Source organism: Astatotilapia calliptera, chromosome 18 (genome assembly GCF_964374335.1).
Source record: "Astatotilapia calliptera chromosome 18, fAstCal68.1, whole genome shotgun sequence".
Lineage (NCBI taxonomy): Eukaryota > Metazoa > Chordata > Actinopteri > Cichliformes > Cichlidae > Astatotilapia > Astatotilapia calliptera.
This window is the reverse complement of record NC_137439.1, coordinates 30,435,451-30,462,347: the sequence shown is the minus strand read 5'-3', so window position 1 is coordinate 30,462,347 and position 26,897 is coordinate 30,435,451. Positions and strand designations below refer to the sequence as shown.

Genomic DNA, 26,897 nt, shown 5'->3' with positions numbered 1-26,897 from the left:
ATTATTTTTTCAAACCCCATTTAAAGTCCCTTTCAAATTTGTCATAAATAACACTGCTAGTTTCTGATAAAGTGACACTGTGGCGGCTCTGTGTAGACATAGTCATTGCAGGCATGTCACATTTACTGTATGCATAAATTAAACTGTATGTTAATTAATGAATAATGTGAGACGTGTTCTTACTACAACATGTCACTACACGCTCTTACTCCCAGTATGTTCTGTATCGAACCTTTGGCATCTCTGCCTTTAGTACTTTGCTTCAAAGTGGAATGTGTTGTTAGTGGAGGTATCTGAACCCAGACCACGATGTTCATCTAAACCTAAACAGGTGGTTCTGGTGACTAAACCCATTCAAATAGTGAGCTGAAATGATCGCAGTGAAAAACCAATTGCTAAGCCAAATTTCACAATGAGACATGATGCCAAAGGAAACATTTGCAGATGTGTCTAAGCCCAACTTAGCAAAACTAGCATGGTGACATCTACAAGAAATGCACTTCATGTTGGTTAAGACACATGACCACAGAACTCAAACTTCATTCTGCGGTTTTAAGGATTACTGAGCCAGCATCATGAACCAGCTGAGGATGCATTCCTTTGAGGTAATGCATCTGATTTCCAGTTCTTGTGATGGAAAAGGGACTTCGGCGACATGCAGAACTAACAGTCAGTGAAATCAACAAGGCCCCAACAGGTTCCAACGCTTCTTTGCACAACACCAGAAAGTGAACTTGTTTTTAGTGATAAAAACGAAGCAGAGGCTTGATTTATATTGCTTGCTGACTAAATCTCAATGTAGTGATGGTAAAGTGGGTGCTGGAGTCTTGCACGTTCAAAAGGTTTTGGCCACAAATAGCTGAAGAGCAGTGCAGTGGATGAGACTCCACCGGTTCTCACAGTTGTATTTTGTCACTGTAAATAAGCTTATAGGAGGGCATAACAGATATACTGTATTTATATATAGAGACTCGACTACCCTACCTTAGCTAAAGCAGCAGCCTGAACGTCACTGTCAGACGTCTGGATTTAAAAACACACACTCTGTGAAGCATCGTTGGACTTCCTATTTTAGATATTTGTCAGAAACCAGCAGGTGAAGGTTTTTAAATCTGCAGGTACTGACTTCCCCCACAGAGAGACCACATGGGGAGTTCTGTATTCTGCCCTCTCTACTCTAAAATGCCCTGAATGAAACAAAGAGGCCATTTCTGATCAAGAAGTTAAAGCTGACAGTACAGTCGAGGTATGACAATAACACTATGTGTGTTTTTGACCTCAGTGGATTTTTTTTGGGAATAACATGCTTCTTCCACTCTGAAAACCTCTCCTTCTTCTTAACCCCAGCTGAAAGCATCTTCTGGCTCAACAGTACATACAGCTAAATCATTTGGTTTTCATATCATCATGTACCCCCACAAAACTAAAGTTTGTTTTGCTTTTGCAGTCACATTCTTTTGACTTTTTTCCTTTTTTTAAACACTAAATTTAACATTAGTAGGAGGGCAAAATGCTTTGTTTTTCTAGTTTTTCAAACCTTTCCCCCCCTTTTGCAGTCTTAATGAAGTAGAGCAATGTACTGCGAACACTTCCTGGTTCACATTCAAGAAAGAGAACAACAGGATAAAACCTCAGTCAGCAAATGGCTCAAAATACATGAAAATAAAAAGAAATAAAACTTAAATTAGAAACACAGAAGTGTAACTGCTTCCCCCAAGAAGAGGGTCTCTGTGAGAGAAGGTCAGTAAGGTCAGCCGAAGCGCTCCCTGACCAACATCATCAGTTTCTTCTTGCCCTTGTAGATCTGTTTCAGGTTGTCTATGAACTGGGCAAACTGAATGTGTCCATCCTGTGCCAGCAGAAAAGTCTCCCGCGCTTTGCTCAGGAACTCTATGAACTCTCCATAGTGCCGTGGACTGATGTGCGTCAGCCGAGAGTGCGTGGTGTTGATATACGCCGAGATCGTGGCGTCCAGGAGCTGGCGCAGCGGTGCCTTATCCGTGGACATCAGCTTCCCAGAGTTCCTTCTCCCAGGAATTCCAGCGAGACCCGGCGCAGTCATAGTGCACCGCCGTAGAATGTCAGACAACACTGTGGCGCAGTGCACGCTCTTCACCACCAGCGGAATAATAGCCGCAAGCTCATTCTTCCCCAGTGAGTGGCTGAGCGCACAGGCCCACAGCACGTCGTTAATAGCTGGGTGAGTGTCTTGGTTGTAGGCCAGGTTGAGATGTGTCATGGCCAGCGAGGCCAGCTTGAACGACCGCAGGGGGTATCCTCTGTGCTCCATGTACCTCGCAATGGTAAACAGCTGCGAGTAGGTCATGCCCGTCGACGCTGCGTCGATCACGATCTGGTAGGCCGTCTCGAAGGCGATGTGGTCCTTCTCGCAGAGCGTCAGAGCTGACAGGGCGCAGTTCTGTGGGTCCTTCATGGCACACTGCAGGGCCAAGGTCCTTGCGCAGCTTGCAAGCTCCTCCCGCTGGGGGTAGTCGAGGCTGAGGCGCAGGATGGTGTTATGGGACATGACGGTGGCCGCCACAATGCTGGTGGCTTCGGTGGGCGTGAACAGAGTATACCAGCTTTGTAAGATGCTCACCAGCGCCCGCAGACCTGATGAGAGGGAAAAAGAGATTTACCATTCAGTGCTTGTGACCAGAATTGCTCACTATTCACATCAGCAAGCTCGGCACTTTGAAGTGCTGTCCAGATGTAGAGTGAGCACTACTATAGCTTATATGGTACACTCAAATTCCTCATGAACAGCAGCCCCTTGGTCACTACCAAACGACTGTATAGCACCTTGCACTGAGCTGAAGGATTAAGGAAAGGGAAAACAGAGCAGCACTTCACACTCAGCTTTTCAGTTAGGAGGACTTGGAAAATGAAGCCATGTGTACCTCGACCTATAATCGTCCCAAATTGCTAAAGTTACTAAAATCATTAAATCATTTCATTACACTTGGTATAATTTGAGTCTCTATTCTTAAAAAGATTATGGAGGCATAAATTTGACTTCTTAACTGATGGTGCAACATGTCATGCAACCCCTCTTGTCTTCTAAGATCAAATGAGGGAATCTCTTTTGGGAAAACATCGTTCATCCCTCCTCATTTAGACTAACAAGACACTTCAGCTCAAAAGAAACTGTAAAGCTGAACTTACTGAAGATCACAACGCAGCACGGAGGCTGTAATTAGAGCATGAATCCGCTTTAAAAACGGATGCACATACCGACTTCAGTGGCGCAGGTTACCAGCCAGCGAACCATCTCTCTCCTCCTCCAGTTCAGAGTGGACAGAGTCATCCTCATCACCTGCAAAACACACATGGAGAACATGATGCGCTCTGTCAGCGCCATTGAACCGTTACACATTTCTATACCCTCTTGGCAGTTTTCATGAATACGTGCATTTGGAAATCAAAGCATTTTTGTGTAGTGTGTGATTTTCATAATTTAGCTGTTTGCATGGCACCACATGGCTCCTCTGATGACAGATGTAACCAGAATATGCTCATAATTGCACAGATGATGATTTGCGACCCTTCCATTTTGAGCACTTTATTAGCAGTTTTGCTGACAGGAATTCAGCCGATACTCTAAATACCAGCAGAAAGAGACGGGGGAAGCCACAGCGTCACTGCAGCCTGATGATCTGAGGACTTTTCTGTGTTTACTGTGGGACCCAAAAGGTTTAATTATGTGGTTTCTTCTCATCAACAACAGTAAGACTCTGTGTGATGTTTTTGCTGTTAATTTGTAGTGGGGCAGCAGAGGGCTGGAAAAAATGACAAGGTGAAGGAAACCGTTGCATGTTTTGACTGGTGATCGGTGCTCTGATTTGATTTTCTTTGCTGTGGTGAAATGATCTGTGAAAATTACTGACTTGCCCTCATACTTCGACTGCACTCTCTCCATGCACACACACATACAGTACCTGCAGTCCTAGCTCCAGCGCCACGTTGAGCAGGGTTATATCGGGTGGGCTCTCTGCGGGTGTTGCTATCTTAAAGGCGTCTTGGGCCAGTTTGAAGATTAAGGAAGAGGAGTGGATGTTTTTCTGGATGGCCTCAAGCACCGTCCGCAATCTCAACATGTCGCCTGCAAGCAAAAAACACAACGCAAACTAAGATCATGATGGAGAAATGCCTCAATAGCCAGCTTTGCCTGTTTGAGTAACATCTGAGCGGGCATTCAATAAGCTGGCATTACCTTTAGCAGCAGTGAGCATGGTTGAAGCCAGCTCACACTGCTGTGACTCCAGGTGGCCCAGTGTGAACCAGCGTGGGTATCTGCTCGGAACTATGGAGATACCGTGATGAGGGTGGCCGACATCCCCAGAGCCCGCCGATGACTCCAGAACCGGCAACCTGGCACATGTAGTAAAAGATCTGTTTTAGACAGATGGCACTTTGTCCTGATGTTTTATTTATTCCAAGAGTAACACTAAAATATGGATCTGAGTATGCATTCAGTTACAGCTGCAGTATGTGCAACCGTATTACTTTTATGTCAAACTTTATGCTGGGACACATGGCAATTTAACACGACACATTACCAAAGCATCACAAATACAATTACTTCTGTACACACACCCAATACAACAGCCCTATAAAAAACTTCAACTTTCAACCCAAATGTTCACCAATACCTCTAAAGAAGTTATAGCTACACAGAACAGAGCTGGCATCAGTGACAACAGATATGACACAGAGTACGTCAGATAAAGCATAAAAGAAGGTGTCGAGGTGGGTTGCAAAGCATATTGCAGATGCATAGCAGCTGTGAGCAGGCTACACTTAAATAGCTAGTTGGCTATTTTATATGTGGCACTAAATCTTTGGCTGTCACAAAGTAACCGTTAGGTCATATCTTCTGAATTAATTAGGAATACTATTCAGATTAAAAAAGCCATGTCATGAAATAGAGGCCCTTATTCGTTTTACTGTGGCCCTGTTTGCGTAAAGGCAAAATTACCATCATTTACACACGCAACATAAAATACTTTTCATCAATAACTGTTTGAAGCTGCAGTGAAAGGGGAGTCTGACCTCATGGCGCGGAGAGCCACTTTATAAGCCAGGTCTGCGTCATGCGGCAGCAGGGCAGAGAACAGGTACTTGGCGAAGGTGTGCATTGGAACACTTTCCCTGTGGATGACCTCACCCAGACCGCTGAATGGGCCAGCTGGAGCAAAGAGAAAAACAAAATATTCTTTACCTTCTGTCTCAAGAACGTGCCACAAGAGACCACTGTGCTAGGTATGGGCTCCACTGCCCGATTGTGATTTGCACTGAATAAATATTGAAGTCAAAGCTTTCAAGCTACACTTTACAACCGTCACAACAAAAACCTTTCACGTTCTGGACTCAAAACCGTGCAGGTTTCAATATCTGATGAATGTTCTTAATATTGGACAAAATAAATAAATGAAATTTATAAAATTTACTGCAGACACCGTACCTTCTAGTAGCTGTATGGCCTGCTTCCGGAGGGTCTGAACCAATAGGTCGTCCAGCTCCAGTTCCTGAAGCTTTGCAACAATCTGCTCCTCATTACGACACACCTAGAACATGTTGAAGACACAAATAGCATTCACTCTAACTATAAGAACATTTTCAGTTATGAAGTAGCCATTTAGCTATTAAGTGTTTTCAGTGAAATTCAACTACTTTCAAGAATTTCAAGAAAGAAAATGTGTATCAACCCACCAGCAAGAAAAATGATACGACAGAAAAGATCAAAAGAGTTTTAATACCTTTCTCAGAAAGGGTTTTGACCTTAGGACATTAAATGACCAGTACGTTCTTACAAACTTGCATCTATTCACATCTGTTGTTACAGCACAGATGGTAAAAATTTATTTTGCTGGAAAAAATATCTAGTAAAAGGTCTGTGTGTGCATGTGACTGGTTTTAAATGCAATTCTTGGTTGAAACATAGAGGCTGCAGCTAATTCCAGTGACATTAGGAAAGGTCTGTGGCAGTAGTGTTAAGCCCTCTAAAGCAGATTAGCATTTACACAAAGAAATGTTCCATGGATTTATTTTAAATCACAGTGAACTTAAGTACTGTGGCTTTCTGCTTGTTTTTCAGGAAACAAATGCTGCGACCTTTTCCCTCTCCTTCCATGACATTTACTTTAAACAAAATCATAAATTATAGTGATTTACTGATGGCGAAGGTGACATCTACAAATTTACACAAACCTCTTTATATAATAAAAGTGTGCCATAGGTGTATTTCGGTGTTCACTAGCAATTCAAGGATCCTCACTCTACTATATTCTCTATGATTTTAAGGTGATATTAAATTATTACCTTATCCTGGGCATACAGTCCCTCGGGCATGATCCTCTGCTGACCCATACCCATCAGAGCCACCTCTAAGGCCAGAGTCAAGTAGGACTCCCCTGCATCTGGACTGCCCCACACTGGCACATGATGGTAAACTGGAGGTCTGGGGTCACAGTCTAAAAGGAAAAAGATTCCCCCAAAAATGTAAGTCATTAACTTCACGTCATCTATACTGGTTTCAGAATGATAAGAAATCCAAGGAGACAGAAAAACAAAGACACCAACTCAGCAAAGATTCCTTTCATAACAGCAAAGTTTCAGAAGTCCACCTTATCCAGTTACTGACATGCTGCCCTAGCAGCTTCCAATCACCTTGTTTATAATCTAAATGGGAAAAAGCTTTAAATATAGTTTCTTCTTAATTTTAGCTTTATTACTTCAAAGAGAAGATTAGGTTTTTGCTATGGTACACTACCTTCACAGCACAAAAACATCCCAAACTGCCTCAACAAACTCACTTTAGAAGTCTACAAGCTATTTAATTTGGCTAATTCAGAGAAACTCCACTAGACCCCATTAGTGTATTAGCATAAGCAAAAGTAAAGTACATAATATTGCTCTGGTTTTATCAATACAACAACTCCAACAGAAGGATATTCATAAAACATAAAAGATTGTTCTGGGATGCTTTTAACCTTTATCTAAAATGTGTAGAAAATAGAAAATTATCACAATATGAACCAAAACCACTTTTATCTGCCTAGTAGTATATAAAAGATTACTGTTAAGGATAGTCAGAGCCTGCAAGCTTAGCACATTACTAAACCATACAGTTAATGGGTTATAGGAATGGCTACATGGTGCATATATAATGGCTCTGCCATATCAAAAAAAATTATAATCTGTTGTAGGACTAGCATTTGAAGAGGAAAATAAAACAATAGCAGAAAAAAATACAACAAAAATACACAGATATTTGTGTGTGCCATATAAGCCACACTGTATAGCATTTATATCAGTGTGGCTTAGACAGTAGGTTGTTCATATATGTAAGATGGCTGCTTGCCCTACACTAATGCTTGACAATTATAACTGAGAACAGATGCCACAAGAGCCTCAGCTGTTGATTGGTGCCCATTTGTTCTCTCTCGCTCCCCCTCCCATCGTTCTGCTTAAATCCCGCCTGAGCAAGAGATCTCCCCCCGCCCCCAAATCCTGTTTATTCTAGGGATGTGTGTATATATGTGTAGTAATCTAGAGAAAAGTGGAAACTGGGCTTACAGACTTAACCCCTTAGCCAACTTGCTGTTGTTTCCTCTCCCTCTAGATTGATTGGTTGATGTGAAAAGGCCAGAGAAGGAATCGTATTTCGATTGGGTTAGACATAGTCTAGATCCACCCACTTTACAACAGATGTTCCCAGCTGTCTCACATGGGGAATGAAAACATGGTGACCAAGCTATACTCCCAAGCACGCAAAATTATCATACCACTCTCCTCAAATTCCCCAAACAACACAAAACAATCATTCTTTCTGTTGTTCTCTCTCTCTCTCTCTCTCTCTCTCTCTCTCTCTCTCTCTCTCTCACACACACACACACACACACACACACGCGCGCGCACACACACAGATGAGTGTGCCAGTGGTCAGCATTGTCTGAACTGACAATAGTTCCCTGTAGCCTGGTAACAATGAGAAAACCCAACCCCTATTCTGTTCAGTTGCAATAGCCACTGGTGCAAAAAGGGGAAAAAAAGAAATCCCTGGGCAGTGAGAAAATGCAAATGGTGATACATTCTATACATACCCCACACACACAAATACATGAACGCACAGGAGTGTGGTCTGGACTAAATGAGCAGGGTGTTCCAGCCCAATCCATTCATGCTCTCCTAGTTTATGGCTGCCTGCAGCACAATAGTGCCTAGTCCTCATATAAGACCATGGCGTCTGTTGTGTGATGAGTCACTGCTGGTGAACCCGATCACCTCTGGTTAGGATTATATACTGCATCAGCTGGTGATGTGGGCCTGAAATTATACCTTGCGTTTTGTAAATGGGCTCTTTGTATAGTTGTAAGAAACCTGGGTTCTGACTCATGGGTATGTATGTATTTTGCTAAGGTGCATGTTAAGACGTTGGTTTGCTGTGTAGATGTATTGGACAGAAGCTTGGCTCAACAGTGATGCAGACTAAACAGCAGACGCAAAGAGACTGAATCTTTTTTCAAATGCATGTTTCAACATGGAAGCAGAGGTTTTCTGAACTTCTCAGCCAAAAAAATTAAGAAATCACTAATTAATGTAAAACTATGTGCCTGTATTGACTTCCTACACATATTACAGCTACAGTACACAACTGCCGTCTCCAAACTGGATAAGAAACAGTTGTGTGCAGCGTAATCTCTGAAGAATTTGATATGACTGTCCATCATATTTTACACCACAAACTATAACTGGTTTTAAGGAGAACATGCAGCTGTTGCTGAAGCTATCTTACAATCAAAAATGGGATGCCTCAGGGTTCTATCCTAGGTCCACTGCAGTTTATATTATGACTTCTAAGCTATGTTTCAGTGTATGCCTTCATTCTTTTTAGTTTTAGTGATGTGTTTTATATGCCCAAGGCTTTAACCTTCAGTCTGCAATCTTCAGTTTCAAGTCATCACTCTTTAATCACAGACTTGTTTTAGATCCACAGATAATGATTAGATGATCTACTTCTACCTCTGACTCTTCAACTACCTTGCAATTAAAACTGTAAATGGCACCCATGTAACTCTTTCTGAGTCCTACAAATACCTAGGAATTTGGCTTACAGAAAAGATATTTAAGTTGGGATGGTTCAGAAAATTAGGGGGGAAAAAAGTCACACTTGGCTTTTCATTCAGTATTAGCAATGTCTGTCTTCTAACCATAAAGGAGTTCACTTTTATAGCCCTTGACTGTAAAGATATTCTATGCAATCATGCTGCCTCAGCAGTTAAACTCTGTACACCACAGTCTAGTATACTTTCAACAATAATGACTCAGCACCTTTCTCTGTATGAACAGGTTTTTAGACGTCCTTGTAGTGAAAAATATTTAGCCATTACCTGTTTATTAGCCATTTTATCATAATTATTAGCTATTTTTTGCTCTTACTTATTTAGAAATAGTGTCCTATTTAAATCCAATAAGTAAAGCACACAAACCAGTAAAAGCTTAATTTGACATGTTCCTCATATACTCAAAGATATACTTCTATATCTTTGCAGATCTTTGTGATCAACGAACTGCAAACTGCCATCAAACTAGACACCCAGCTGTGATGACCTCTTGAATACAATAAAAAGGGTAAGGACGGTGCCTTTGTTTTCGTACCTCCAGTGTCCATGGTGTTGTCGTCATCAACACGGCACGTTTCTGTGAGCGTGATAAACAGGCAGCCAATCGGGTCTAACGGATGGCCCACCCAGCCTTCCAGGTTAGTCGTGGAGGTAACACCCCTCTGGAGAAGTTCTGAGAAAGGTACAGGAGGGGGAGAGACCGACATTAGAACCACCAGTTGAGACGCTGCACTTTCTCCAGAGAGCCAACAATGCCGTTACCTTTCTTTTGGTGTTTGTAGATGTCCATCTGCCTCTGCTGTTGTAGGCGGAGGGTGTTGATGATGGCGACGGCCAATCGCAGGGCTTCTCTGGAATAACCGTGTGAGCGCAAGGCGTCGACGCGAGCACATGCCGTTGGGACGTGGTCTGTGTGGTGAACACAGAAATAAGATGAGGTCAGGATACCTTCACAAGCACACAAACTCCTTCCTATACACACATTGTACTTTAATCACACACGCACACACACACACACACACACTACAGGATGTATGATGCAGTTAGTAATGGCATGCGCAGACTCAAACTCACATCCAAACTCACAGTGCAGTCTCAGCAGAAAGCCTGTGTGTCTGATAGCTGGCTTAAGTTGCAGAATCTGACAGATCTTAGCTGGAAGCTGCTTACTGCAGATACTGGCCTCAATATCAGCAGAATTACTGTGTGTGTGTGTGTGTGTGTGTGTGTGTGTGTGTGTGTGTGTGTGTGTGTGTGTGTGTGTGTGTTTTGGGTTGGCTTTTAGCTGAATCTGAGATTGTGTGTGTACAAGCTGACACACAAACACTGTCATTCGTCCTGAAAATGATGCCTTGTAATGAAGAAACTGTCTGCTCCTCAGTGCATGTTTGTAGCCTATATTATTTGACTAAATCATGAATGTGCACTTTTACACATCACAGACTGTAAATGATGCAAAAGGTAAATACGGTTGCTTTTCCTGGACCTGAGTAATGAAACCCTACCTAGCCAGAGTGGCAGGCCCTGCGGGCTGAACAGCAGGCTCTCCCCTTCTCTTTGGTAGGACGGAGACATGTAGTAGTCGCTACTAATAATCCTCTGCAGGTGGCTGTCCTGCCAGTGGAGGTCGCAGGCCTCGACAGCCCGACTGAACACAGTCCTCCGCGGCCTGGACAGAGAGTCTGATGCGGCACACACAAAAAGCATGGTTACTGGTAGAAACGAGGCGCGTGCAGTCTATATTGTTTAAGTTGTAGAATCTTTCTGCTAATTCAGATCAGTTCTTGCTTGCAATTGCAGTAAGCTCAGAATTTAATGTGTGCACATTTGTGGTTTTGGTGCTGACCCTGGGCGAGGTTGCTCTGCGGCAGAGCGTTGGTAATGTTGGGAAGTTCGCTGCCATAGTTGCCGTCCTCCAGTGGGCAGATGTCCATGTCCCCCCACTTCTTCAGCTGCTTCAACCAACCACTCTTCTCCTCGCTTTTACAGTGAGGATTTAGCACCACACACACCCACAATGCACCTGTGAACAGTAAGGGGATCAGATGTCAGACTCTTAATAACAGAAGCTTTTAAGAGGGGGGTGTATCCCTAATATGGTCACGTCTTTGAAACTATACTGACCAAATACTCAAATATTTTGTTTACCAGGTGCAGCCAATCAGAAGAAAGTAGGCTTAAGGTGATCTGCACTAAGACCGAGTGTAAATTACTTGATAAGCTAAGCAAGAAAATGAACACTGCATTAATGATTCAAAACTATCTGGGTGGTTGCTGTCCTGAAAAACTTTACCAGCTTTTTAAAAACCCAGCAGTTCTTCTTCTGCAACAATTCTCAAAAAAAAAAAAAAGAAAAAGAAAAAAAAATTAAGTAAATCTGTGCGTTTTAACTGGCAGGCTTTCACATATTAGAGAAAAATCAGGCAGCACACTCAGACTGTCTGTCTGTTATTCTTGTCTGCGTCTGTGTCACGATCTCCCCAGCTCACCCGGGAAGTGTTCTTATTGACCTCCTAAATACTGCGATTGATTGTGGAGAAGCTGAGCAGCCATATTGATCGGCAGCCTTTATCATTCACTCAGTGCAGGTGGAGAGAGAGGCCCGGGCATGAGGAGGAGCAGCTGACTGGATAACCTAATAGCTTACTGAGTAGATGGATGTTTACCTGACACAGTGACTAGAAATTTGTCAGAACAACAAAAGGAAGACTTCTTTAGGGCTGTGACTGCACCAACTACACAGCCGATCCCTTCTGATTTTTCCAAACTAAAACTGTCAGACATCGCACTCTCCCTGTGTGTGTGTAACTGTTCTTACCCAGCTCATCCCAAAGCTGCCTGCACTTGTCCGTCATGCCTGTGCCTTGTTGTCTCCATAGTGACAGTCGGGGGTCTGCCATGAATTGTTCCGTTATGAGCGTTAGCATTCGGGCACCGTTGGAGTCCCGCATTCGCAGCATCTCTCGCACCTGGAAAGAGCACGGGCTTGGTAACTGTGAGTAACACAATAGTCTGACTGAGCAGCATGTACCTCCTGCACCTTAGAATAATCACACAGGCTGAAGCAGAAGGTGGAGGCAAAGAAAAAGACAGAACACATCTCAAGTTCACATACTTGGCAATAGAGAAAAAGTTTGGACATTTTGTGCACATTTGCATTCTTACTGGAAAGTTGGGTATGAAAACCACTTACTACTTTCAGTTTAGAACATTAAACATAACATTGTTTTTACATTGTGTCGGGGTGGCTGTGGAGGCGGTAGAGCAGGTCACCTACTAATCAGAAGGTTGGTGGTTCGATCCCCGTCTGCTCCAGTCTGCATGCCAAATATCCTTGGGCAAGATACTAACCCCAAGTTGCTCTCTGATGCATCCATCGGAGTGTGAATGTGTGCGAATGTCGGATAGAAAGCACTTGCATATTAGAAGCACAGAAAAAAGTGCTTGTGTGAATAGGTGTGTATGTGTGAATGAGGCAAGTTGCATAAAGTGCTTTGAGTGCTCATTAGAGTAGAAAAGCACTATATAAGAATCAGTCCATTTACCATTTCAGATGACATCATATGCCCCCCCTCGAATTTGAAATTCGAACTAATACAAAAGACAGAACATGGCTTTTGGCGATTCATGATGCATGTATTCTACAAAACATTCTGAATACCAATTAAAACCAAATAAAAGAAACAGTTTGGCCCTGAAATTGAGAACTTGGCCTTATCAGAATGTGTTAAGTGGGCTTGTTTCAGTCAGGAAAGAGAAAGCATAGAAAACATCTGCACCGACTCATATTTAACCACAACTGGAAAGCTGTTCAGGCCTAATTGAGAAAATTAAGATACTGTCAAGCAGATATTAAAAGGTTATTCTCAGGAGTTGCAGGCACATAGATTTACTTGAATAGAACATTTTTACATACTTACAAACCACTAGAAACTAAATGCCAGATATCAGATTTCAGAGTGATGATGAAAATTAGTTCATGTCTTTGTTACTTTTAGGCTGGATTGTAATTCATTACTATCGTCAGGTTGTTTTACAAGCTCCCTGACAAGCCTTCACATGATCCCAGTGAGATTGCTGACAGGGACTAGAAAGAGAGAACGTTTTTCTCCCGTATTGGCTTATCTTCATTGGTTCCCTGTTAAATCAAATTTATTCTTAGAGTGCAGGCTTAGTTATGGTTCTTAGGATATTTAAAAGTAAAATCGGAGGCAGAGCCTACACCTTCAGTGAATCCAGCCCTCAGTTTGGATTCTGGAGACAGACACGGTCTTAAATTTTAAGTTCAGGCTTAAAACTTTCCATTTGATCAAACTTAGTGATGCCTGAACCCTTCCTTAGCTATGCTGCAATAGGCTTCCCAGAGTGTTTCTTCTTCACTCTGTGTTTACACACACACACATTCATTCATTTGTTCTTATATCTCTGGTCTCTTCCACAGTGTGTCCTTTGTCCTGACTCCATCCCCCCACCCCCTAACTGGTCAAGGCAGATGGCTGCCCCTCCCTGAATGGAGTTTTTCCTTCCCACTGTTGCTAAATGCTTTCTCATAGGAGTTGTTGGGGTTTTCTCTGGTGACACATTTCAAAATTGAATTAACTGCCGCACTTTTTATTTTTAGCGATTGCCCACATTTAAGTAGGTGTGGATAAATTGCTGTCAAATTCTCTGCTATGTTCACCATCTTCTAGCCAGCTGTTATGGTAGCAGTGGGCAGATTTCCACTATGTTTGCAGAGAAACGTATTATTCATGTAGTTATTTTCCTGCTTAGATTTGCCAAAACAGAGGAAACAAATAAATGTTCAAACGATGCAGAGGAAGGGAGCAGTGACACCAACCTTAGCGAACATGGAGTTGAGCTGTTTCCCAGAACCGTAGTAACCTCCCTGCGACAGAAACTGCTTGACTTGCTCCCTGACTTGATCTTCATCCAGATGCCAGCAGTTATCATCATCAATGCTGGCGCCTGCAGTTGGGTCCGGGGCACCTGAGAGCGCACAGACACACAACACACACAAATAAATGACAGGGCCAGTGAATCCTACAGTGGCTGCAATACATGCACACAGCAACAATACAAAAAGAGAGCACATGGATTCTAACAAAAGCCCTGAATTCATATGAAAACTTCATTCCTTCCTGTCCTCAATCCACACCCCGGGATGAAAAAGATAAACAGACAGTGACCATGGGAAAGGGAGTTTACTTAAAGACAGCCTCAGCTGCAACAACACCATTTTCTTAGGTCAGTACAAACACACTACATCTCAAATGTAATCCCTCAGTGCTGAAGGATAGTTGGAAATTTTTATCCTGAAATAAAGTTGAATTCTCTGAATCTTGGCACTGATCCTCTCTGCTCTCAAGCCTCTTTGTTTAACATTTAACTTGCAGCGCCCCTACACGACACCTAAGAAATGCTGCTTGTGTTTGCTTTTCCCCCCCGAGTGCATGATTAATCAAACTTTATTTTTCTTCTGTGTGTGTCTGACTGATACCACAGGGAAATGGAGATATGCACCAAATTGATGGGGGGGGGGGGGGGGGGGGGGGGGCTTTGATCTAGCAGGAAGTGAGCTGAGGAAAGCCCAGAGATGCATTTCCAACTGACTGGAAGAACACCGCGGCAAACAGCAACATTCCTCCATCAAAGCCAGACTCACGCCTGGGATCAACTGAACTTCAACCCCCATGATCCCCCTTGTCAAACACAGGAAGCACAGCGCGGGGCTTCCTGGACGAGGGAGCTGGAGTGTGTCAACATTTAGCGGGCAGGATGAAATAGAGAAGGAGATAAAGAGGTTTGTTTGGCGAAAGGATGTGTAGAGTTTGTCGTTTCCCCGACGCGGAGCTGTTCTGGCTCTCCTAGTTTTTAATCTCCCTCTACTTTCTCCGGCCCTTTCATGTTTCCTTCTCCTTTCCGTCTCCTCTCTTCCATTTCCCAGAGTGCCATCGCTTCTGTCTCCTCCTCTCAATGTCCCTTTCCTCTTCACACATCTCTCCCTACGCTTTCTCCTGCATCCATTTCATCATTCGAGTCCCTTTTTCTGGGCTTCCTTCAACCTACCCCTGCCAGTGGGAGGAGGTAGCGACTGGAGAGTGAGAACAGAGAAATCAAACGAGCCATTTGAAGCCTGCCTTGCTGCTTCGCCGGAGTAATCAGGGGCTCTGACGTATGACAGCCTGTAGGCTGGCGTGCAGCATGTTTCAAGTTGCGAGGCTTTTAAGTGTGGCCTGTTGCTGTGAAGATATCGCTGCAGAGGGATGGGCAGCACCTCCACAGAGCAAGAACTTTTTAAGAATTAAGGAAAGAGCTGTAACTTTCCGAATGACTGTCAGGAATTTACGGCAACCTTGAAAACCTGGCGTGGAATGTGGTTTGTGGTTTGTGCTCTCACCATGGACCTGGTTGATCTCAGAGTTGGAAGAGAGAATCTCATCGGCCAGTTTCTGAGCAGTGGGCAGCACCTCGGTGTGGTGGGCTGTGATCAGATACTGCACCAGCTTCTGTAGTTGATCTCTGTTCATCTGGAACAAAGTCTCTGAGATAGGCAGCCGTAGCTTCACCTGCAACAAACACAAGTGGGTGTCCAGTGTGTCAACTGCATGTTATTACTGTAAAGTTTTCTAAACGCAAAGTCCCAGGTGGAAACATAATTTGGTCTTTGAGCTCAGGAGACATGATTTATGTACCTTAAAATACAGTTATCCAGTTGTACTATGAATGTTCAGGGCAGTTTTTAATAAACTCAATTTAATTTGGTCCGTAGAACATATTAAAAAAGATGGATGAAGTGTTCTGAAACCTTGGGATGAGTGTTTTAAAACCACATGTGACGAAAGAGGAGCAGGTCCGACTATGACACTTTGTTGGACTAAATGTTTTATTCAATATATAATCAAATTCAGTGATTGAAGCCATAAACTTACTAGGAAAGTGTTTAAAGAGATCATGTTTCTGAGGCGTTTGCACCCATTAAAAAAAGAATACAGGTTTAAGATATTTCGGCACTGGCTTCACTTTTCAGACCTGGAAACTCTGTCCATCTTTTGCTCCGTCTATGATCTGGACACAAAGGTACGTAGAGCCACGTTGTATTAACTGTGGTGGATGTCTTCTTGGATTTCTCAGTTATTTGCACAGTTATTTGCATAATGTCACAGTGATGGATGCTCGTGTTAAGCTTGGAAAAAGTTTCAATTAATGTGTACAAATAATCCCGGTGAATCAAAAGCTTATCAGAAAGTTTATTTTTCCAACTCTTGGCTCTGTATGATGTCAGAGAGAGAGTGGAATCCCTAATATGGTCATCACAGGCACATAAGCTCAGGCTGTGAGCAATGCAACTCTACACAGCTGCTGCTCAAACCTTGTGTTTTTGTAGGGGAGCCAATCGGAACAAAGCTAGCCTAAAAGTATAATCGATACATTTTGACTGGTGAATGATGCAAAGCTACCCAAGTAGAGTCCAAATTTAAGAGCACAGAGCTGAAAATGTGCATAGAGCCACTTTGATTCATGGCACTACAGCCTCTACTGTGTTTTGAGTGATGTAACCAGCACTGATAAACATAAGAGAAACCATCACTGATCGTAGCACTAACGGAATGTGTTGCATATTTTGGTTAAGGAATGTTAACCCAATGGAAAGGAAGCATCACAAAGCTGTGGTTATTACCTGTTCGGGCTTGCGAATCCGATATAGTGAGAGCGCCACGACATGCGCGCAGTAGAATATGTCTCGGTTCCCACAGCCACAGGTGACAGAGGTGATCTTGCACCGGTCGAAGCTGATGGCTACCTTGTGGGTGACCTCCGGCTCAGACGATGTGGCGGGTTCGGTCACTGTGCCGCTGAGGTGAAATCCTGCAGGGACACAAAGGAGGGACGATAGAGATGGGTGAGCTTTAAATGGTCTTACAAAAGTATGATAAAATGCAATCAGACATTTTTTTTTTGAGTAATTCAACTTCATTGCAACTTTTACACAGTTTAATTTGTTTAAGTTTTATGTTAAAACATAAAGATGTAGAAGGAAAAAAAAAGGCAGGAGAAACTGTGGTAACCTGAGCCTCTACAAACACACAGAGTGAAGACTGAGTACAAAACACACATCTTCATCAGGCTTCAACAGGACACTGAGCCATCTGATACTCAGGGTCTCTCTGTCCAAGGCTCAGTGCATCTGTGTGTGCGTGTGTAGTAGGAAGGTTGCTAGGGTGGGATCGTTTCCTGGCCCCACATACACACCCAGACCTACACCCACAGGATAGCAAGGCAGTTGGCAAAATAAATGTCCACTTTGCATGGTTAATCTTTAGCCCTGACACACCAGGCCGACCATTTAGTGCTGGCCTTTGTTGTCGGCTGTCTGCAGATGAGCATTTCCTGTACTTTTTAAAAGGCATTTCAGGACTCGATGTAACCATTTGGCCAATTTCACAAACAAGTTCCAAACCTGCACTTAATTGAGTAGCATGAGGCTAAAAACAACTGTACAAGCAATAAATGACATCACTGTAACCACTCATGAGATTTTATTGATTAACCCCATGTGACACCCAGAGTCTAGATATAAATGAAAGCAAGAGCAAGTCCAGGCTCCATCTTTGGTCCTCTTCTGTTTCATATTTCAATGCTTAAAAAAGTCTTTTAAATACAACATAGCTGTTGCAAACATATCCAAAGTCAGGAACTACAACCTGACTAATGTCAAGTGTTAGATTGAGATAAAGGTGGAGAAATTTGAGAGAAGAAAAGAGAATGGAGGAGGGGAAAGTATCTGTTCTGTCATGTCATTTCACTCTGACAGGTCAATTATTTATGAGGTAAAGAGTGTGTGCAGGTGTTTGTGTGTGTGCATGCACTTTGTCACAAACCATAGCCTACCGCTTCTTTTACACATAGAAGTTCAAAAGGCAGAGACAAAAAAACAAAACATAAAGGGGATGCCAAACAACCTAAGTGCAAAACAATAGTATGTAGGGCTGAATGATTATGGAAAATAATCTAATTGCGATTTTTTGCCCCAATATTGCGATTGCGATGCGATATGCGATTATTTTTTAAGGTCTTTGTCTTCTGTATTATTAAACAAAGACAAGCAATACATCATATAGTATGGCCAATACTATATTACATTAATTTTAAACTGTTCTTTCCTGGAAGACAGACCTCTGTTATGATAACATGAGGTGATGCATGAATTGATGACTGACATTTTTATTTAACTTCTTCAATCACAACAGTATATTTGAACATACACAATAGTTTATTTTTAGCTTACAAACATCTGAGCATAAAGTGCTGACAAGGAACCCTGGTGTAAACATTAAAATGAAAGTCAGTACAATGTGCAGATTGCAGAAATATACATAAACAAAATCAGTGGCTTTACCACACTCAGTTTTTCGACATCTGTGAACTACTAGACAGTCATTCAATTAAAAAATAATATTAAATAAATAAAACTAATAAATAAAAAATACACACATCTTACTGATCTCTGCAGTCAGTAACATTACACATAAAGTGCAAACATAATAGCAATTGTATAAACACACACACAAACACGCCTTTAAAATTTAAAGGCGTGAAATTGGACGGTCTAGCCTTCTGAATCAGAAGGCTAGTTCTGATTAGCGTCACCGCTGTCTCGGTGGAGTTTAATAAACTCGGCCGTCTGCTTCTTGCTATCTAAAATATAACCAGACACTGGCGTAAATTCTCGACTGTCTCATACTTCTGTTTAATAAGTTTTCTGTTTGACGTTTAGTCAGCTGTGTGAAAACCAAGGAGGAACCCACCCGGGGGATTAATAAAGTTTTATTTTATCTAATCTAATAACTTTAATCTCAGCCAAACCGATTTACTCACGAACAAACAAAACACTGAAAAAAGCCCAACAATAACATTTTTAGGTTGTCTAAGTGACTTATATATTACGTTTAACCCGAGCAGCGAAACTCCGCGGTGATCTGAAAATGATGTGCCGGGAGTTGTGCCGTTCTCGGCCGCATCAGTAACCCTCGAGCTCCCGGCTAGCTGTCGAGCTGGTGGGTAGCAGACGCCTCTGAAAACGTCGAAGCACTTTTGCAAATATGGGATATCTTGATAAACCGAGCAGATATTTGATGTTTACACAACTACTTTCTCGCCTGAAAATATTTTAAAAGTTTATTTTGTGACCCAGAAAGATTAGTATGAGTAATTTTAAAACTTAGTAGCGGCCGCCATTGTTGGAAACTGGAGTTTGGCTGGGCCGCGCTATGAATTCTGGGATATGGTAGTAATTTGGACAGCCTTCGGCGCGTCGCTGTGACGTAATCGGTCTACAAATGCGGCCTCAGGAGGATGCAGCCCATGAATTTGGACATGTCCAGAGTATAATCGCAGCCTTTGCGGTTAGAAAATTGCACTTGATCATGTCGCGATATTATCGCAAATGCGATATATCGTTCAGCCCTAATAGTATGGCTATTTTAGTCATGGTGGTTTATGTGCAAGGTACATAACTAAAACTCTGACACACCAACAAACATCAGTGCAAACACAAGGAAACACACACACACTTAATTCTGGGGTGTGGGCCAGCATGGTGGAGTGGCCTAATAAGCTTGTTTTAAGCCATCCCCTGGCAAAAATCCCACAATAGGCTTTTCCAAACCAAATGCTGTGAGCACAAACACAAGGTAGCTCACAGACACACACACACGCAAACACAGCCAGAGCCAATCAACTGTAAACTGCTTTCACCAGACAAAGGAAGATAAGGAGCTACGAGAGAGCGAGTGAAGAGAGTGACGACGACACTGACAGCGCGTATCGTCTCGCCAACCAACTCACAAAACCGTCTGAACCAAAATGAAACTGGTCAACTCACCACATCCTCCAAATGTACAAGCTAACAGCCTTCTCTTTACGCCGAAATCTCAATCCACAGCCAAGCTGCTGACAAAGGACTACACATGTTAAATGCAGACACAAAGCCACAACACTTAATACTGCAATCCTCCAATGTTCAGAGGCCTTGAAACAAAAAAACGATGTAATCCTGTGCTGCCCTGCAGGTTCTATTTAAATGTACATTCCAGGTAGATTACCTCAGAGTATGAAAAGTGTATAAGTGTACCAGTTACACTCAAAACTGTCAGAAAGAAAAAAGGCTGATGTTTCTGTCCATCTTTACTTGTCCTAAGTGCGTTTGCCGTCTTAATAATTTTCTTGAGCGGCCTATTTCCTGGTGTCTACTGTTACTGGACTGTATTTTCTCCTTTCAAGACTTGATCAGACTCTATATAACACGACTGCTTAGTCATTCCTGTTATATTTATTTGAAACTGTGATAAATTCTCTGGACAAGTCCACATGGTGTGGGAAACAAAACAAAAGTGCAGGCATATGCACAGACCCCATACTCACTGATGACGGACCAGAGGACACAAACTACTAGTACTTACATCAGAGGTGTCTCTATGACAGATGGTCACGGTCATGTCGGAATAGGTTCAAACTTCATATTTTTGCCTTTGCCATCTTGCACTTTTATAAGCAGATGTGCCAAATGCGGGGTGGATCTGACTGAGAAACTGAAGGAAAAATTACAAGATGCCGAGCAGGCAGTTGACAGTCGCACTCCGCTCTATTTGACTTCAATAGGGCTTGTAAGTTACTAAATTAACAGCCTGCTGCACTCAATGAGACTTTGAAATGTCATTACTGACAGCCATTAGGAATAATGCAGGTTTGAAGCATTTCTGCATTGGCTTCACCTTTCAGACGCAGAACCTACATCCATCTTTGATATACAGTCCACGGTAGCAACACACTCGTGCCAAAGTAGCCCCCTGCGGTATGTGCAGTGCAGATCTACTTTCAATCTACATGTGGCCAAACCACTTGAACTACCCACATGCATATACCAACACACCCAGCAACCACCGAAGCCACGCTGATTAATCTGACACAGTGCCCTGGATGGCTACAAACTAGGGCTGCTCGATTATGGCAAAAATGACAATCACGATTATTTTCACTGAAATTGAGATCTCGATTATTTGACGATATTTATTTAACCCTTTAAGACCTACTATAGAACCAAGTCCGCCAGAGCTTATATTATTTTTTTACATGTTGTAGTGCCATTTATGGGAGCATTTCAAGTTGCTATACAACTGTTATAGCCCATATTTTAATAATATGTATGCATTAAGTCCATAGTAACTACATTAATTGCAAAAAAGTGCAATAAACTACAAAAAAAAATTGAAAATCGTTTTTGTTTGTTTTTTTACATATATTTCTACTTGGAGAAATTTAAGAGGTTTATCCCTCAAAACTTTAAATACAAAAAAGTTGCAAAAAATAGTTTACAACAACAGGAAACTTATTTTGAGTGTGTTCATAGTTTTATTTTGGAGATACACCAATTTTTATATACTGCAGGAAAAATGAAAAAACAATCCTATGATGCAAATTTGCAAAGAAAACAGCAGGTACATCAAAATAAACTATTTCCAGTAGTTCAATTCGAGTTCTAAGCATCCCAGAAACTATTCAGAAAAGTCAAACATGACCAGTAAAGGCCTTTAAGGCCTACAAGTAAAAAAACTACATTTCCGCGAAAATGACGTCACTTCCGGTTTCGGCCAGGAAATGGCGGACATGTGATAGTTCGCGCTGACGCCTGTTTCACTGTGGGAAGTGTTACGAACAGCTGATCGGATCAGCGAAGCATGTTTCTGGAATATTATGTTTTTGTTCCTGCAAGCGCTTTTTATGCAATTTTTGCAAAGCTTTATGTGGAAGGAAACCGTGACCGAAGACAAGCTGATGGCATAAGATGTAAGTACAACTCCTCCGGTTTCATATGCAAAACAAATTATTGCGCTAGCTTACATGGTCCAGGTTCTACAGGGATTTAAAAATAGTTACACAAAACGGAGCGTGCTGCTCTGACGGCTTTAAAGGGTTAACAATGACTTTAAAAAAATAATATAAAATAATGTGCAACACCACTGAAGTTTTTTGTTTTTTTTTACCTCTTTTTTCAACCAACAGTAGTCACTCTCCTCTCCAAATAACTTCTGCTTAGCTTTCCGAGCTTCCCTCGGGTCCTCTTAATCAGCGGTCTCCAACCTTTTTTGCGCCACGGACCGGTTTATGCCCGACAATATTTTCACGGACCGGCCTTTAAGGTGTCGCGGATAAACAAGGGAGGGGCTAATAATCGGCTCAGTCATTTTTAATGATCGTTGAAAGCCCAGATCGTAATCGTGATTAAAATTCGATTAATTGAGCAGCCCTACTACAAACCATTCAGCCCGCTTACTGCCTACTGACCAGTCTTAATATTGTCCACTGACCAACACAGTGACTGATCTAAAAACTCTACATGACTGACCAAACTGTCCGCCGAGCCAAACGGGCCATCTGACGATGATAGGAAGGACAAGTGAGACACTGAGAACAGAGGGAAGAGCGAGGCTGATGCATCTGTCAGTGATAGACATGGAGAGTCCTCCAAACTGTTGAAATTTCTCCCTCCCGCTGAGTCCGTCTGTCCAACCAATCTTGGTGTCTTGCAGCGCAGTAATATTGTAAATGTCAGAAACGGCTTGCTATTCCTCCCCTCCGTCTCTATAATGGACATACCTGTAAAATCAATTTGCACTAATCATAGCTTAGTGTCAGGGAATCCAAATTTGATCTTCCAGCGCTGAAATCATTGCAGCGGAGCGCCAAAGACCAGGCAAAAATCAGGGGAGCGCATTTCTTAAAAGCATTGGGGGGACATTTAGAGAGCCATCTTCCCCTCTGAGCTGTCTAAACAATGCCTTGTCAGTCATCACTGACTATTGCACTTGTCTCTAAAAACTCTACTCTTAGCATTTCAGATGAGGAGAGAAGTTTTGATGGCATGTGAGATTTGGTCTTTCCAAATCCGGGAGTGCCGCTCACTCCCCCGCCTTATTCTATCTACGTCTGTCAGGTTAAAGCCTATTGTTACTCAGCCCTCTGGGATGATTGTGATGGTGACACTGCTGCTCTTTTCACTTTCAATCAAGTCTGAAATGGCTGACAAACAGGTCACAGTCTGTCTATCTGACTCTTTATCTTTTGACAGTTTCTCTCATCATTGTTAGGTTTAATTACCTGGCTAAGTTAGATACTTCTGGGGCAGTCGCACCTTGCTACGGCCATCGCAACAAAGTAGGTAAAACTCACGAGAGATTTTAACACTCTTGTGATTGGTGGATTGAATAAAGGAAAAGAATAAATCCCTAGCAGTCCTTCAGCAAATTAGAGCTCCTTAAGAAGTAATTGCTTCTAGTCAAGAGTCGAAAAATTAAACATGATAGTGTATAATAGCCAGGCAAATTTTAACTCAGTTTTTCTCAGTTTCCATGGCTCATGTTGATCTAAGCCTTTTATTTAAAGTATAAATGTGATCTGGGCAAAAAGACCACAGCAGTAAACTGGGAAATCATTTTCCAAACATGTCATCACCATGAGGTTTAAGTACCCCTAACCCTAAGCTATTAAAATATGTGATTCCTGATTTCTCCCAGTCTTGGCAACAGGATTGAAATGAAAACAGTGCGAGTGACTCAAACCTTACATTAACCTGATATTTTGGCTTACAATTTCATGAAAGCAAAAGCTACATGTTCTGAATTTCCATGTATTTCTTCTTCAGTTGGAAACACCAAAGCTACATCTCAGCTGTAAATACCTCAGAAATCTTTCGCCCTAACTACACGTCAGGTTGACGCAGCCTGCAGCTACTTTGTGGCTGGCCTGTTCAGCACTGTCCAGGGCATGTCGGGATACTTTTTTTCGATGCAGTTTTTCAGTACATCAGTGAGAGAATAACAATCATCATCTCAGCATAAGGAAAAATATTAAACAATATGGGGACTCATGTGTCAAGGAGATCGCTGAAATTATCGAAATGAATGATAATATATTTTTAGCCCTGAAAAAGTGACCACAGCGTAGAGCGGAGATCCTGGAGGGGAAAAGTCCCAGCTGGCTGGTACTGCATATAAAACACTGGGACAAAACCACACTTTAATTAACAGATAACACACCCGCTCGTGCATAAATGTGGGCAACGATGTCGGCCACTTCAGTAGGTTATGTCGTCAGCTCTACAAAGATTCCCTGCAGAAATCTAAATCAGCCTGCAGAGTTGGGGTCATCGCTGATGATGACGACTCAGACCTCGGAGGGTGAAGTATTGCTTGGTGTACCCATTTTTACCCCAGTTGCTTTCACATATAGAATCCTTTGTGTGTGACACTGAGGGTGTCTTCAGCAGATGGGCATGCAACGATACTTGGTACAAAGACGCTCCATCAGACCGTCTGCAAGAACACACAAACACACGTAAACACGGTGAACAAAGCAACCTTTTCAGAGCCTGTCTGCTTTTGTTCTTAATGCCACACTGAGCAGAAAGATGAAACGGTGCAAACTACTCAGTGATATTCACAGAAGATATTGCTAATCTCTCTCACACTCGCGTGCGCGCACACACACACACTTCATGCATGCTAGTTGTGAGCCTGGATCAGCAAAACAGATGAATTTCTAACAAGGTGAATCAGGAGTGTGATGTGTGTAAACTGGGAATGTTGCCAACTACAACGATCTGGCTGAATCCTCAGGGGGAAGAAGAAGAGAAAAAAAAACACCTCTGTGGATGTATATATGTGTGCGTGCCTGTTCTAATGTAGGTAGGCGCACTTGCCCCAAAACCCCACAGACACACACTCTGCTACTGACATCTTTCATGCTTGAAAAAAAAAAGAAGAAAAAGGAAAAAAAAAGTGTGTCTTGTGTGGCATTTGTGGTTATTAACACTTTGATTGCGGGCTGTGCTCGTCTAGAAGGGAGAGATGAAATATGATGAACTTAATATGAACTTAATTTGGATTACACACAATTCCATCACCATGTACAGCATGTGTGTAAGACTTCAGAATTCATAGTGTTGGTTTGTTTATAGTGTGTATGCAGAGTTTTAAAATGATTGCTGCGTAAGAAAAATAAAGCGTGAAGAGACTGGAGGGACCTCCATTGTACATCTTTCCATTATACTTGGAGACACCCTGTAGCTATTTATATATTATATGTATATATTTTACACACACACGCACACACACACCACTGCGCCTTGCCTCCCTGTTATACACCATCTGTCACTTGATGACAACCCCACCCACAGAAACAAATCAGCCAATCAGGAGGCCAAGAGCTCCCTATGCTAGGCCATTAACCCTTAATCAGCTGGGTTTATGGAGCTGTGAGCCGAGCCAACGCATGCATGTACGCTCACACACAAGCACACTCTAGCCGTATTCAACCAAAAGCCTCGATTTAGATAGATGGGGGAAAAACCCCGCCCACCCCTCCCACCGCACTTTAAAGCTGTGGAGGAGACCATCCTTGATTCCATTCATCTTCTTTCCCCCAAAGCACTGTGCCGACACTACAAACACTTTAACAAATTTGGGGGGGTGGGGTGCAGTAATCCTGTGTGGGCGTCAAAATGAAGGCGCAGCATTTGGCAGAGTGATATTGATGGGTGGCTAATTAAAGGGACCCCCCCCCCCAAAAAAAACAAACAAAAAAACAACAACCCTTAGATGCCCTCGACTCCATATACTAACCACCACCACCATATCAAACAGCATGTCTCTGTGTGACTTGGTGAACAGACTCGTCTCGGACAGGAACAAGCAACGGTGGTCCTCGTACAGGAGCCTGCAGAAGGTGGAGAAATGTTTGTCATTCACGCTTACTCCGAGCTGTCGGAGGCTGCTGCAGAGCAAAAACACAGACTACCACTGGCAACAGCGATGCAAAAGAGCAGAGCTTCCACAGGAAGCGGTACTTACAGAAAAAAAATAAAAACATTTACAGGAAAACTGGAAAGTAAATGTTCAAAGGCTCAGATATGGACGGCACCCTGCCACATTTGACCACCATTTATCACTAAAGCGCTTTTAACATAACTGCCTTGCGACAACATGCCATTTCATACAAGCATGAAGAAGCATGGATTAAAAGTTAGATAAAACATCCAGTAGTGTCAGAATTTAAAAACAGATCATTTTTAGAGCTTGAGCTTGCATTTCTACTCTGTTCTTGTACCGATTACTGCTGATGAGCATCAGCTTGGTTTAGTTAAGTAACCATCTTAACTATTGTTTTTTTTTTCCTTTTTTCTCTGCCACCCACAAACTCCTCGTCTCTTCATGCCAACTGTCCTGTGCTGTCATTTCTCACTCTGCTTTCCAGTCACGGCTGCTATTTGCAACTTTTATCAGGAAACTGCATGTCAGCAGAAGTATGCTCTGGAGAAGAAGAAAAAAAATGCATGTTGGTGCCACCTTTCACCCCCTGTGCCATCTTACTTCCCCTTTTCCTAAAGTAGCCAGGATTCGTCCTCCTCCACCAGACAACACATCCCTCTCAGCCTGTGGCCCTCCCCATTTCCCATCTGTTCTGACAGCTCCAAGGTTAACACAGCTCCCCCCTCCTGCTTGTGCGCGCGCGCGCGCGCGCGCGCGCGCGCACACACACACACACACACACACACACACACACACACACACACACACACACACACGAAGATCTTTTCAACCTGCCATCTATCTTTGCACAACACACACACACACACACACACACACACACACATACACAGTGAGTACACGATCTTCCCCTCTGCCTATCAAACCATCCATCCATCATTCACGCATG

The 26,897-nt window shown here is 42.7% G+C and overlaps 1 protein-coding gene across 1 annotated transcript in view; it reads right to left on the bottom strand.

The window, feature by feature from the left end:
• Positions 1–1,468: 1,468 nt before the first annotated feature.
• Positions 1,469–26,897, bottom strand: part of zswim5 (zinc finger, SWIM-type containing 5) — a 71,435-nt gene continuing 46,006 nt past the window's right edge. Inside the window, exons 2-16 of the mRNA XM_026148527.2 lie at positions 16,807–16,994; positions 15,526–15,694; positions 13,966–14,114; positions 11,944–12,094; positions 10,972–11,148; positions 10,631–10,807; positions 9,888–10,034; positions 9,661–9,798; positions 6,322–6,473; positions 5,465–5,567; positions 5,053–5,188; positions 4,214–4,371; positions 3,939–4,102; positions 3,235–3,316; positions 1,469–2,613 (exon numbers count right to left, since the gene is read on the bottom strand). Coding sequence (XP_026004312.1) covers positions 1,751–2,613; positions 3,235–3,316; positions 3,939–4,102; positions 4,214–4,371; positions 5,053–5,188; positions 5,465–5,567; positions 6,322–6,473; positions 9,661–9,798; positions 9,888–10,034; positions 10,631–10,807; positions 10,972–11,148; positions 11,944–12,094; positions 13,966–14,114; positions 15,526–15,694; positions 16,807–16,994 — 2,954 coding nt within the window. The 3' untranslated portion in view covers positions 1,469–1,750. The remainder of the gene's footprint in view (positions 2,614–3,234; positions 3,317–3,938; positions 4,103–4,213; positions 4,372–5,052; positions 5,189–5,464; positions 5,568–6,321; positions 6,474–9,660; positions 9,799–9,887; positions 10,035–10,630; positions 10,808–10,971; positions 11,149–11,943; positions 12,095–13,965; positions 14,115–15,525; positions 15,695–16,806; positions 16,995–26,897) is intronic.